The sequence below is a fragment of the Arachis ipaensis genome, chromosome B10, assembly GCF_000816755.2.
Source record: "Arachis ipaensis cultivar K30076 chromosome B10, Araip1.1, whole genome shotgun sequence".
Classification (NCBI taxonomy): domain Eukaryota; kingdom Viridiplantae; phylum Streptophyta; class Magnoliopsida; order Fabales; family Fabaceae; genus Arachis; species Arachis ipaensis.
In genome coordinates, this window is record NC_029794.2 from 132420752 (window position 1) to 132434753 (window position 14002).

The following is a 14002-nucleotide window of genomic DNA, read 5'->3' on the forward strand; positions in this document are numbered from 1 at the left end:
TTGGGTGAAGGTAAAAATTGAAGGTTAAATTTTGGGTAAGAATAAAAAACTAATAATTAATTTTAGATAAAAAATAAAAAAAAAATAAAAAATTCAGATCAGAGGATCATTTGCATGTTTAGAAAAATTTTCAGTGTTAGAATATAAATTTGATCTTTAAATTTGTAAATTTTTTTTAAAAAAATTACAAATCTAACCCTCAAATTTATAATATTCATCCAAAATAAAAATACATTAAATTTTTACATTATCGAGAAATACTCTGCTACTACAATACAAGAAATAAAAAGCCTTTAAAGGCCTCTCTGTTCCCATGCCTCCTATCTGATAAGAGTTGTTGAACAAGGCCAAGTTAGGCCATGGCTTTGTCTTCATTGGCTAGTCATGCATAAAAAGATTAGGCACCTATTTTATTTCCCTTAAAAAGTAATATTATATGCTCACACGTGCCTTATCCTACATTTGAATGAACATTCTGCCTGCCGCAACATACAATTATACAATAACACTTCAATCTTAGAATTCGTGCATGATTTTTATATTGAGACAAATTAGTTTTCAATCAAATTATTTGACATATTGATTTTTTATTATTTAGAATATTAGATAATTATTTTTTAAATAAATATATAAAAATTTTACTTCTTTATTTTTCAGATTTTTAGATAATTCAATTTCTTAATTATGCTATTTTTTTTTAAAAAAAAGTTAAAGACTAATTGATCATTAAAAAAAAAGTTAAATATTAATTTATCATTTTATTTTATCGGAAATTAATTTATCTGATATTTAAAAAAAGTAGGAATCAATTAATCTATCATTTTTTCAAAAAACTTATTTATCCGATATATTGTTAGAAATTATTTTGGAATTGTACTCCAAATCTTAATTAAAAAAAGAAAAGAAAAAGAAAAGACACTTACAATTACATGCAAAATTGCAAAGTGCTCGTTCCTTTCCTCATACCAAAACAAACTCACACCTCACAAGTCACCAATGAGTAACACACACTTGCTATGCTTTGCTTTATGCCCAAGCTGAGCACAAAACATTACATGGCAACATCACAAGAGTCATTGGGGTTGGAAAAGATACGTCATTATAAGAAATTCTTTCATATATTTATTTTTAAAAAATATNNNNATGATATATATAATATTTTTTTAAACATATTTTATGTTAAAATAAATATTCTAAATTTAAGCATATATATAAATTTTTATTCATAATAACTAAAATTTATATAAAAATAAGAAATAAGTTGTCATATATTTTTTAAAACAGATGCTAAATATAATTAAAAAAATATATGTATGCATTGTTGTATTCATTCTTCACTAAAAGAAATAAAAATAAATTGCTTTATTCACAAACAAAACCACAAAGTTACCTTCTCTTCTTTGGTTTCTGGCTTTGGTTACATCACTCTCAAACAAAATAAAAAACACAATCCTAAATAAATTAAAAAGTAAAAACACAATCCTATTCCACTTCCCTGTGTGCCCTTTTCAAGAGTTTCCAATAATTTAAAGCTCCAACTTATTCTTATTAAAAGAGAAATAAAAGAAAACAAAGAAAAAAAGAAAAAAAGAGAAGATGGAGTTTAAGAGTGACCCACCTGTTGTTTTCCTACACAGATGGACATTAGGTGCAAAATGAAGATCAAGTTGAGATTTTGTGAAAAGGTGGCTAGCGGTGCTTGCATAAAACTGAGTTTTAGAATCTGGGTATTTCAGTTTCAATCTTTATTCTCTCTTGGTGAGGGTTAAAGTGACTAAAGTTTTGAATTTTCTCACTTTTGAGTGGTGATTGTGGTGCTTAAAGGAAGATGATTATGTGAAGGGAGTGTGTATCAGAGATCTTCTCTGTGGGGGTGGTAGAAATGGAACCTCCTAAGGGAATTTGGGCTTCATTGTGGAGCTTTATCTGCTTTCTGCCTTATTTCATTGGCCTTATGCTTCTAGGAACCATTAAAGGTGAATTTCCATGACCATGGATCTATTCTTCTTGGATATTTGGTTTTTATTGGTTTGATTGGGAAATAGTAGTAGTGCAAGTGTGAAACATAGAAAGAGGATTCTCTTGTTGATTCCTTTGGTAAAATGCAGCACTGAATATGGAACATCTCTTCATGATTATTTCTATTAGTTTTTGAGATAGAAAGTGAACTCTAGAGAAGGATTTTCTTGATTATTGCTTTACAACATGTACCAATATAGTGGAACATCTATGGCAGTTCTTTCTATTAATTTCAAGTGTTTTTAAATGAGGATTTCATTTTATTTTATTTTTTTTGGTGGAGTTTAGAATCTTAATTTTTTCCTTTAACAATGATGAGGGTGGAGATTGGTGTTTCATGCATGTATTCCATTTTGACATGAGTTGTTCAATGACTGATTTTACTTAATTAATGATAATTTAACAAACGTGAGTTCTGTTGAATTAATCATATGATAACTTGTTTGTCAAGCTTCCTCACCAGCTCTCAAACTGCAATATTACTTCAGGTTTACTTCTCTGCCCATTCATATGCCTAATAATGGCAGTTGGAAACTCAGCTCTCATACTTGGTCTTTGGACTGCACACTGTATTTGGACATATTATTGTGTTGCTAGGTACTGTATTTGGACATATCATTCTGTTGCAAGGTGCTCTTCTTGGCTTCCAGTGTCTCGGATTTATNAATTAGGGCCTATTCTGAAGATTGTTACATGCATAAGTGTACTACCGGTGCTGTTGGTTTTGTGGCCGGCGGTTGGCATCGTTGGGAGTATTGTAGGTGGAGCAGCCTATGGATTTCTTTCGCCAATTTTCGCTACTTTGAAAGCTGTAGAGGAAGGAAAAGAAGATAAACTTTGGCACTGTTTTATTGTATGTTTTGCTTTCGAAGTTAACAAAATTCTTGTTTGTTATTTGTCTTCTCTTGTGGTAAGTCAATCCAAAAATATGATGCTGCATTCACAGGATGGTACATGGAGCACTGTTTCAAAGACCTTTGATACTGTCAAGGATGTAAAAAATCTTTGTTACCATTCTTATTTTGATGTTATGGACGACTTGCGACTAGAAGGGCCTCCAGATGACACATATTACGAGATCAGGTTTTATGTCATTTATTTCTCACTTTGGTTGTTATATTATCATGTCCATACTGAAGTCATTGCTTGAACCATTTGGCTAAGAAGGTGTGAAATCCATGTTTCCTTGCTGATGCAGGCTGCATTATTTACTTGGTGCTGTTATAGCTGCAGTCCTTGGGATCATAGTTGATACGCCAGCGGTATCATTTATTGCCATATGCAAAGGTCCTTACATGCTATTTAAAGGGTGGAATCGTTTGTTTCATGATCTTCTCGGCCGTGAAGGTCCTTTCCTGGAGACAATATGTGTGCCTTTTGCAGGCCTTGCAATCCTTCTGTGGCCACTGGCTGTCATTGGGGCCGTTCTGGCATCCATTATAGCCAGTGTCTTTCTTGGTGCCTATGCAGGTGTTGTGACCTATCAGGTCAGCCCTCATATAAGTTTCTGTATCTCTGTTAATATCATAGGTAGTGTTAGTACTCAATACTCATGTAACATAGGCAACATCGAATCCTTTTCTCACTAGCATCGCTGATTGGCAACTCAACGACCCCTTAAATGGATTTCTATTTTCTGAATCTTAAAAAGCCTACCATTTTTGTGCCTTGTCTTAAACATGTAATTTACAATTCAGATGAATAGATTTTGATAGTAAGACTAAAAGTATCCATCCTTGGATCTGATTTGGGGATTAGATGTCTTTATTTGTTCCTTAAAAATGCAGGAGTCTATCTTCTTTGGCCTTCGGTACATTATTGCAGCTTTATCCCTTTATGATGAATACAGCAATGACATTCTTGGCATGCCAGAAGGATCCTGCTTCCCTAGGTTCTTATTCTGTTATGCTGCATAATGTGTCCTTATGATTCTGCAGTTAATGCTTTTGACAAGTTTGGTGTTTGATAGGCCTCAATATCGGAAAAAGGTCAAAATATCGCGGACAATTTCCCATTCGGACTCCCTGTCAAAGCTAAATCGCCTACGAAAGACTCCTTCTCGAACATTTTCACTGAAAGATAATATTGTTGAGTTGAAACCACTGGAGGTATTCTTTTCAAAATTTCGTCCAATGATGCATGACTCGAAAATAGGACACCTTTTTTACCCACTTGAATGTTCAAGTTCTGCATAAGAATTCAGCATTTGTTCTAAATGAATATTTGTTCATGACTAGTGTAGCTGTTTGATGCCTTGTTCAAGGACTGTTATAATGAAGCTGAAGCACTGGTTTCCGAAGAGCTGATAACACGCGACGACATAGAAGCGGCCAAGTCTGGTAAAGGGAGTAGAGTCATTAGTATTGGTTTGCCAGCATACTGCCTTCTCCAGGTGCTCTTGCGCTCTGCGAAGGCCGATTCTGAGGGTTTATTGTTGAGTAAGTAGAAGACTTGTCCCACTGATATTACTTTTTCCCCAAGTTTCAGGTTTACACTTTCTTTTATGCTCTTTCACATGCTACCTTGGCTTTAGGTATGTAAGATTTTTGGTTTCTTCTTTTTCTTTTTCGATATAGGTGATGGTACCGAACTAACTGGCACAAACAAGCCAAAAGCTAAGATTTTTGAATGGTTGATTAATCCCCTTTTGATCATTAAAGAACAAATCAAAGCAGAAGATCTTTCTGTTTCAGAAGAGGACTACCTCGGCAAGTTGGTTCTCTTGAATGGTCATCCAAATAGGGTAGAAAATTCAACAATAGCAGCTCCTGAATCTGACCGCAAACGTGCTGAGCTTGATGCATTGGCCAGAAGGTATGTCATACATACATATATGATTGAAAAAAAAAAAAACAACGTTCTAAAATCCGGAAGAAAATTTGATTTTTTTTTGTATTTTATTATTTTAAACCGGTTAGTTGTTAAAAATCGAACCAGTTCAATCGGTAATTGATTTTTTTATTGGGTTTTCCGATTCTTTGACTGGTTCATTGCCAATCGATTTTTTCCTGATCCGCACTAGTCTGGTGATAGGTTCCAAATTTACCCAGTTGAACCGGCCAGTTCGATTCCGGTCTAAGAACCATGGGTAAAAGTAAACTTTTATAGAGACATGAATGATGTAACTTTTCTTCAAATGACATTGTGTAAGTTACTTAATGTTACAATCTTGAATAGTTTTTATTGGACTGTTACATTTTATGAAGCACGGACACTTTGTTGAGTTGTCGTATCCACGTGTTAGACACATTTTAGATACGATACTCATCGACACTCGTCTGACACACGTTTGTATGCTGTGTCCAACCGTGCCTTAATAAAAAATAAAAAATTCTTCTTCGAACACACTTGGACACACCTAAATACTATCACATGTTAGCATGTCAAACATTATTCTTAACATGTATTCTTGAGATGAGTTTAGAAATAATATATTATTTATTAAAACAAAAAATATTTTAAATGTTTTATATAATTAAAAGAAGACGTTAAAATGTTAAAAAATTATTTTATATTTTAATATCAATAAAATATTAAAATGTTATTGTAATTTATCTAAAAAATACTTTATATTTTATATATATGCCGTGTACATGTATTTTATAAGATTTTAAAATTTGTGTGTCCGCGTGTCTTGTGTCTTGTGTCGTGTTGTGTTTCATGTCCGTGCTGTTCATGCATCATAGGTTACGTGTCTACATCTTAGCTTATATTCATGTGAGTAGCTACAATATCAAAATTGGGTATCATTTTTCCTTCGTCAATCATTTTGTTTAATTTCTGTTTCTTAGGCTACAAGGGATCACGAAATACATGACAAGGTTACCAACCTTCAAGCGGCGGTTCGATGATCTGGTGAAAACATTGTCTCATGAGCTTGCTGAGAGACATGGAGGAGCATCATCAACAACAATCACCAGATCAAAGAGTGCCTTTCCTCGAATTATGAGCATGAAATCCTCCAAAGGCAAAAGAACTAACGGTCTTGATGAAGCATCTGAACATGCAAGAGATTTAGATACTTCATTGTAAGAAGGAAAACAATGTGTGTTCTCCAGATAGCAGTTTTGCTCAAAGAATGATATTTGTGTCTATAATATGTTTGTAAGAATAAGAATATTGTAAAAATGGGTCCAATAGAATGTCTTACATTTCAATTCATTTGCATTTGTCTTTAGTATTTACACACGTAATGCCAATGTCACTATTTTGCTTCAGTTAATATGCATGACTATTTACTCTCTATATTAAGTATATAATTTATGATGAAAATTCAGGTGCAGTCGACTTCACTAAAATTGATAACTGAAAGTCGTTAGATGAAAATTTAGTCAAATCAGTCAAATCATTTAACGGTTCTCAGCTATCAACTTCACGTGAAGTCGACTGCACCTGAGTTTCCATTATAATTTATTCATATAAAATTTTTATTTTCTTTTTGTAGTGAGAAGAGCCTTTGATGTCTATGTTATTAACTAATTCTCTCAAAAACTAATTATTACATAAAAAAAGAATAAAAAATAAAAACACATGAATGACTTTATATTTGTTTTGTATTATTAGTGTAAAAGTGTTGTAAAGATATTTAGTAATTGGCACAATCATAAACCATCTACTATTTTAAGGATTGTCAAATATAAGTTATTGTTTTATGACTATTCATGAAATGTGAAACTCATCTGTAGTCAACTTAACGTAAAGTTGATAACCAAAAGCTTTTAGATAAAAATTTAGTCAAATTAATCAAATTATTTAACAGTTCTCAACAATCAATTTTATGTGAAATTGACTGCACTTGAGTTTTTACCTTTATGAAATGAAAGTAAAAAAGAAAATCTTTTATGATGTGGGATTATGTAAAGATATTTATTTTTTTCACATGATTACTCCATTAAATTCATGTATTTAAGTAATGTTTTAAATAGTAAATTTAAAAATTAATTATTTTTGCTGATGCGACACTTCATAATGATTAGTTATTTTTACATGAAAATTGAATTTATTTTTTTGATACCTACTATACAAAAATGATGAATATTGGTATTTAAGCCCAAATTTTTCATATTACAAATGGATTTGTTGGTTAATTGAGTAAAGAAAAATTAAAAAGTTGCAACGTTCGAAAAATTGCTCCTTTAATGGCACCAACTGTATTTGGCGCAAACCCGTTTCTCCCTCACTCACTCATCACTTTTCTTCATCATCGTCACAGCCATTGACACCAAAATTAGCATCACCATCTTCTTCTTCTTGGAAGCAACAACATCAAAATGTGGAATTTCGAGTGTGATTGGTACTCTCCCAAGAGCCTCCTCAGCATTCCCACTCATTATGATCTCCCAGTACTTCCAAAACTTCACCATCTCTCTTGTGAATTCTTTCTTTCTTCTATTTGTTTGTAATGAATTGCTTTTTGATATGGTGAAGGGTGATCGGTTCATACCAAATAGGAGTTTGATGGATCTTGATCAAGCCCAGAGTTTGCTCACAAACAGGACCAAAAAGATTCATAACAAGCAGTTCAATGTACTTGATTACTTCTTTTCTTTTCGATTTTCATGCCAAGAAACAAACTTTGAAGCCTTGATTACGCACTGCCAAGAAACGTTTTCCCATTCTAGAATATTGGATGCCTCAGAATCATTGGTTCTTGTTTAATTTTGTGTTCTTTTTCCCCTTATTTTCTGTGGAACTAATGGAATGGATCAAATTAGAGAAATTACATGTGTTTAGGGTTAGGAGCTTTAACTTATGTGTGTGTGTGTGTTGTGTTTTTCCTCTGCAGGATGTGTACAGAAAGAAAGTGGATGAGAAACTGAGTTTGGATTCAGAAGGTAATCCTTTCAAGATGCTGGTTTTCAGGGGAAGCCCCAAATCAAGTAGAAAATCCATCCGGCATATCGATGAGATTCGAGAGGGAGAGGCAAGGGCGCTTCAAAACAGTTGCAATCCATATATGCTTCGTAAATTGCCAAAGGTTTCTGTTCACTTTTTTTCACTGCATTTTGCAATCTGTCCTGAACAACAAAAGTGTAGAAATTTGGAGGTTGTTTGCGAAGACTTTCTAAATTTAGATATATCTTATCTTGCAAGCAACCTTGCATATATTATTCAAATTTTCTTGTAGTATATTAGCTGAAGCAAAATCCTTGTAATAGTTATAGTTTATTTATATTTATATAGTATATAATTTGAATATTAGAAAGATGAGATTAATATCATATCATATAGTCCTTTCTAATCAAGTCTCTCATGTGTCACTATATATACTTCTTGAAGTATACAATCCCCATCCCTGCAAACGTTCTTAGAGTCATACATTGAGAAAATAGAATTGGAATCAAATCCATTAATTTCTTCATCATTTTCTAGAGTTATCTTCTGGTTGAGTAAACTGAACTACTGTGAATGCAGGGTGAATCAAGGATATTGGATGCACCAAATATTAGAAATGATTACTACACAAACCTTCTGGACTGGGGGAAAAACAACATTCTAGCGGTTGCGTTAGGCTCAGAAATGTACCTTTGGAACTCACAGAATAGCAATGTACTTAAGTTGTTTACAGTCACTAACAACAATTATCCGGCTAGTGTTGCTTGGTCCGACGATACTAGATACATTGCAATAGGATTTATGCACTCTAATCTTCAACTCTGGGATCCTGAGACTTCAAAGCTGGTAATGCACCTCTCTATTGATATTTGGTGTACAAAGTGTCTTGATGTACTTAACTCCTTGGTTCTTGTAATGTACACTTAGGTAAGAAACCTGGAAGGTCATGATCAAAGGGTTGCAACCACTGCATGGAATAGTCATATTTTAACTTCTGGAAGCCATGACAAATCTATAATCAATCATGATGGTAACTAGAAACCCCTTTCAGCCGCTCCTTTGATGCATTTATAGTATAATAAGATGTGTGTTAAATAAGGGTTGTTTGGTTTGTGAACAAAGAATAGAAAATGGAATTTTATTGTTTTCGCAAAGTTTTGACAATAGTGTTGAGGGAATTTTGGTGCTTGTATAGTTTAAAGTGCTTGATTTTAGTCCTACATTAAATGTTGATGTGACAAATCAAATATAAATGTGAAAAGTTAAAAATGATATCTCTTGTTTTATCATGTTTGCATTGACTAAAATAATGGTAGAAACAAAAACCAAAGAACAGAAGTTTATACTTTATAGAGACAAATAAAAGAATCATGAATTATGCAAGGACTAAAACTTATTTAACCTATAAGCTGTTTATAAAATAGGGTTATAATATCATCATATCTTGTTTCTTTTCTTTTTGGTGTGTTGTTGTAAGCAGTTAGAGCAAGAAATGTGATTTCAAGAGTAAAAGCACACACAGCAGAAGTTTGTGGCTTGAAATGGTCAAGCAGGGGGAACATATTGGCAAGTGGTGGCAATGAAAATGTTATTTATTTATGGGACTCATCAAAGATGAGTTCTTCCAACTTCTTGAACTGTTTCAAGGATCATTCTGCTGCAGTGAAGGCCCTTGCTTGGTGCCCTTATGATTCAGATGTACTTGCTTCTGGAGGTGGCACCCATGACAGATGTATTAAGTTATGGAATGTGCAAAAAGGAACCTGCATTCGCAGTATAGATACCAAAGCTCAGGTAAGTTTGGCATTTTTCTGCTTCTAAAGTATAAAAATATTCTGTGACATAATGTGATAGAAACAACTCAAATTACTTAAGTGCACACAAACTTTGCCACACCTTGCTTGTATCTGGCAACACTTACCATCTTATTGATCAATTCAGGTTTGTGGCTTAGAATGGAATAGGCATCACAAGGAGATATTAAGTGGCCATGGCTTTAGTACAAGTGCAGATCAAAACCAACTTTCTTTGTGGAGGTATCCATCGATGACCAAAATCGGTGGCTTGGATCGACACACTTCTAGAGTCCTCCATGTATCTCAGGTATGGTCTGAATTATTATTAGTATTTTCTCAAGTGATAGATTTGTATGCTTGATCAATTACAATAGCTTCATATGGCTTCTTGCAGAGCCCTGATGGGTTAACAGTGGTGTCAGCTGGGGCAGATGAGACTCTTCGCTTTTGGGATGTTTTTGGACCACCTGTTACTCAGAATTCACATACCTCGGATCTAAATAGTCTTTTGTCTCTTAAGATATCCCCAATAAGATGAAGGAAACAAAACAATTTTGTCCTCTTCTTCATTTTTGTGTAAATAGTTATATCATTGATCTTGTTACATCAGTCGGGTATTAGAAATACAATATTGTAAATGAATTCATTATTGAGATATGCACATAATGTTAGTCCAAAAGAGAAACAATGCTTGTTAATCTGACGAATGACATTATTAGACTTGGTTAGGTAAAACTTTTCGAAAAAGTGCTTGTACTTTTTAAAAACACAAGCTCTTTTTTGTGTTTGGTAAATAAAAAAGATCAATGTGTTTGTGCTTGCAACTTTTAAAAAGATCAAGATATTTTTAAAAGTACCTAAGGTGGAACTTTTCAAAGTTGGTTTGTACTTTTCAAAATTTAAAAGTCTAATATAACTTTATATATCAACTAATTTTCAAATTTAACGCTTAAATTTATGTCTCTTATAGTATTTTTAAATTTTAAAAGCTATATTAACAAACGTAATTGTTGTTGTTTGTGTTTATTGAAAGTTATTTTTAATTTAATTTACCAAACATAAATACTACACTTCTTAAAAAATCATCTTTTAAAAGCTAGCTTTTACAAGCTACTTTTGAAAAATAAAAATTTTACCAAACTAAACCTTAAGTCTATAAAATCTAGCTAAATCCGCAACTCATTCTAAAATCTAAATGATTAAATGTCATGTGTCAATAATTGTCCTTTTAATTGACCAGAGAGAATATACCTTAATCTGTTAAAACTTATTTAAATGTTCTTTCTCTTATTTAATTGAGAGATAAAAATACACGTTTTAGACAGAAAAAAATATCGTCCAAATATATTAATTTTTTAATAAAACTAATGGAGTAATTTTTTTTTTTTTTTTAAAAAGGCAGACAATTTTTCTGTTCTCACCATGAAGTGATCCACAAGGTGGTGTTGCCATTAAGAAAGGAATTTATCAGAATGAGACAATGAGGAGAAAAAGATAACAAATGGGGGCAAGACAAAGAGAAGATCCTTAATTACATCCTTTGAAATAAGCGAAAAGAATAATACATTTCTTGAAATAACGCAAATTAATGGTAACTCTATCTTCAAGAATAGTGGCAAAATGTTCCATCGAGTTAATTATTGGACACATTATGCCCAAATTCTTTTCTTTGGTGCAAGATCTGATGTCTTTATCTCATCTATCTTTGCTGCTACAATGAAATCGTTCATGCTCAATCCCCCTGCAAAATTTTGAAACCATTTCTAGTGTCCTTTTGCAACATCAAACTTCTAATTCAGCAAAAATAAATAATGTGAAATCCAATGAAACCGAATGTAGTGCATTTTTGTTCTTTCAGAAAATTTAGCATATTTTAAATTCATTATCATTTTGGAATTTCAACTGAAAGCATGATTTTTGTACCATTTTTATCCTATGACACTCTTCCGTTAATCTTCCATTCCGTTTAGGACCTATAAGTCCATTGCAAATTTTTCTCAAGGACCTATAAGTTTATCACAAAATTCTTCATAGATCTATTTGTCTAAAAGGGTTATCAGAGTCATTTGTCTATATTTTTCATAAAAATATTATAATAAACTGAAAGATTTTTCTTAATTCTCGTAGACAACCTTAAAAGACAAACATTGTGAAACAGATGGAGTATATAAGAAGGGTTGTTCTGGACTTGTTGTTCCAAGGTTATATGGCTTACCAATGGAAGCTGTCCATAGTTCTGCTCTAACTTGATTGGGTTGTTCCAAGTGAATACTTGGGAAATGGCCAGCATGCTCTGCTACTTTAGAGATTCTGTTAATGAGTTCAACTCCGCATTTAAAATCTCTCAATTTCCACAAGCATTGAAGCTTAAATCCACCTTCCTCCTTCAATAGTCTCCAACCCACAACCTACATAGACCAAGAGAAAATAAGTTTAAGCTGGACAATGCAAGTGTGCCTCTACCATTGAGGGAGAAGAAACTTGCTTGATCGCGACGTATCAATCACCAAATCGGTATTATATATTTCTGTCTATTTATACATGTTATTTTTACATATTTTTTCAACAAAATAATCCGCGACTAGAATAATCAAATCTGTTATAATAGAATAATCAAGTCTATCAGAGCAGACTAAATTTTTGTACTCGTTAAACATAAGTTTTTGAAATCAGAGAACACAGAAGGTAGAAGGAAGAAGGAGTGCACTTCAACTACATCTCAGAAGAAAAACTCATCAAGAAAACTACTCAGCTAACTAGCTTAATACCATAGTTACATGGAACACAATACGTTCCGGTATGGAAACAAATACGGTAAGCGTGAGTTGGTTAGCGGTAAGCTACTTTTTTTTGGATTACCCACGCTATCTCCTAGTCCAACAGGTCAAGGATTAACCTGTTACGGATTGGAGCTCCATTTAAGGGTTTGCCGTTGGCCAATGGTGGCTGCATACACATGGCGGGATTCGAACTCCGACACTTGCTTAAGCAGATGAGTGAGCTGACCACCTGACCAACCCAAGTTGGTTTGCGGTAAGCTACCTAATTGGTGAATTCATGTAAGCTTAATACACATATATCACCTACATCACTAACTAGTAACTACTTATTTTACTTGTTTCTCAAGTTGCCTGTTACAAATGCCAGCTCAGCTCCTAACAAACTAACTGAATCTAACTACTCTAACTAATTCAACTACTTTGTGGGCAATCATTCATTCTAAGTTCAAACCTTCAAACGCTATTAGCAATCACTACAAAAGCAATAATAGTTGGTGCAGTGAATTGGTACCTTTCTTACAAGCTTCTGAATATCTTCTTCAGACATAGGAGACTGAAGAGGAGAAATAGGAGTGCATTGTTGCTGTGAGAGAGAGAGGGCGGAGATATTGGGAATGAGGATCTTGTGCTCACTGTCAACGTTTCCAATGACTTTCTCACCAAAACCACTCTCCAATTCCGCGGGAAAAGGGTCTCTGGCACCAAAATCGCCCAAGAACTCGTTGGTGTTAAAAGCGCGAGTTGCTACGAGCGAAGAAGAATAAGAAGAGAAGGCGTTTGGGGAGAGAGGGAAGCGTTGTGGTGAGGGGTTGTGAAGGAAACGGGGGTTGATTGGGTGGAGAAGAGGGAAGACAAGGTTTGCAGTGGCCATATCTGTGTATCTACGAGTTTGACTCGGTGGTGGTGTGTGTTGTGTTTAATTTCGTTGGATAAGGAGAAGGATGATGAAGATGAACCACACCATACTTATGCTGGGGACAACATCACTTAAGTGGTGGTGGACTGAACTCTAGTCCCCACTCCGAAGTTTTTTTTTTCTTTTTTTTTTTTAATTCTTATTATGAACTAGTGATTTTGCTAATTTCACACCCAATAATGCTAGGAATCAAGATGATTTCAACTAAAAATTAGTCAAATGTCTCTGAATGAATTTAAAATCTTTACATGGATGATACTTATGTTAAGCATTAGAATGTTTTTTTTTTTTTATAAATTGAATGATTCTAAATCTATTTTCTGATTTATTATGTTTTAGATCGTTAGAGAAAAAAGAAGGTGAAGAGACAAAAACTAATTGAATCAGATTCCGTAATTCACATTGCAATAATACTGAACATATTTTCTCTTAATTTAAATGTAATGAAATATTTAATAATTAATTAAGTTGTTTCATTTTTAACAGATTTAGAGTTGGTTCCGACGTTACGTATACCTTCAATTAAAAATAACCAATGCTCCACCACCCCACCACAATCACCAGAAACATTTTAGACACACTTCTCCGACACGTATATATATTATATCTTAAAAAAAATAAAAAATTTTAAATATATTTAGACACATTTAAATATC

General features: G+C 33.3%; 3 protein-coding genes across 3 annotated transcripts; 2 read left to right on the plus strand and 1 right to left on the minus strand.

The window, feature by feature from the left end:
* On the plus strand, nucleotides 1471-6180 carry LOC107623671 (uncharacterized membrane protein At3g27390; the record flags this gene model as incomplete). The annotated part of the gene is given in 10 exon segments (XM_021113083.1): nucleotides 1471-1976; nucleotides 2508-2608; nucleotides 2685-2872; nucleotides 2966-3102; nucleotides 3218-3506; nucleotides 3807-3910; nucleotides 3989-4127; nucleotides 4262-4457; nucleotides 4596-4833; nucleotides 5811-6180. Coding segments are annotated over 10 exon segments (1727 nt in total), but the record flags the coding sequence as incomplete, so codon positions are not given.
* LOC107622135 (cell division cycle 20.2, cofactor of APC complex-like) lies at nucleotides 7114-10250 on the plus strand. The gene is made up of 8 exons (XM_016324040.2): nucleotides 7114-7361; nucleotides 7447-7545; nucleotides 7805-7996; nucleotides 8434-8700; nucleotides 8782-8884; nucleotides 9335-9648; nucleotides 9796-9957; nucleotides 10045-10250. The coding sequence occupies exons 1-8, from the start codon at nucleotides 7290-7292 to the stop codon at nucleotides 10186-10188; spliced, it is 1353 nt and encodes a 450-aa protein (XP_016179526.1). The 5' UTR covers nucleotides 7114-7289; the 3' UTR covers nucleotides 10189-10250.
* On the minus strand, nucleotides 11068-13413 carry LOC107624070 (putative pterin-4-alpha-carbinolamine dehydratase). Its single transcript, XM_016326514.2, has 3 exons — nucleotides 12942-13413; nucleotides 11866-12058; nucleotides 11068-11391 (listed from the first exon to the last, which is right to left on the minus strand). Exons 1-3 carry the CDS (start codon nucleotides 13299-13301, stop codon nucleotides 11300-11302), a joined length of 645 nt encoding a protein of 214 aa, XP_016182000.1. The 5' UTR covers nucleotides 13302-13413; the 3' UTR covers nucleotides 11068-11299.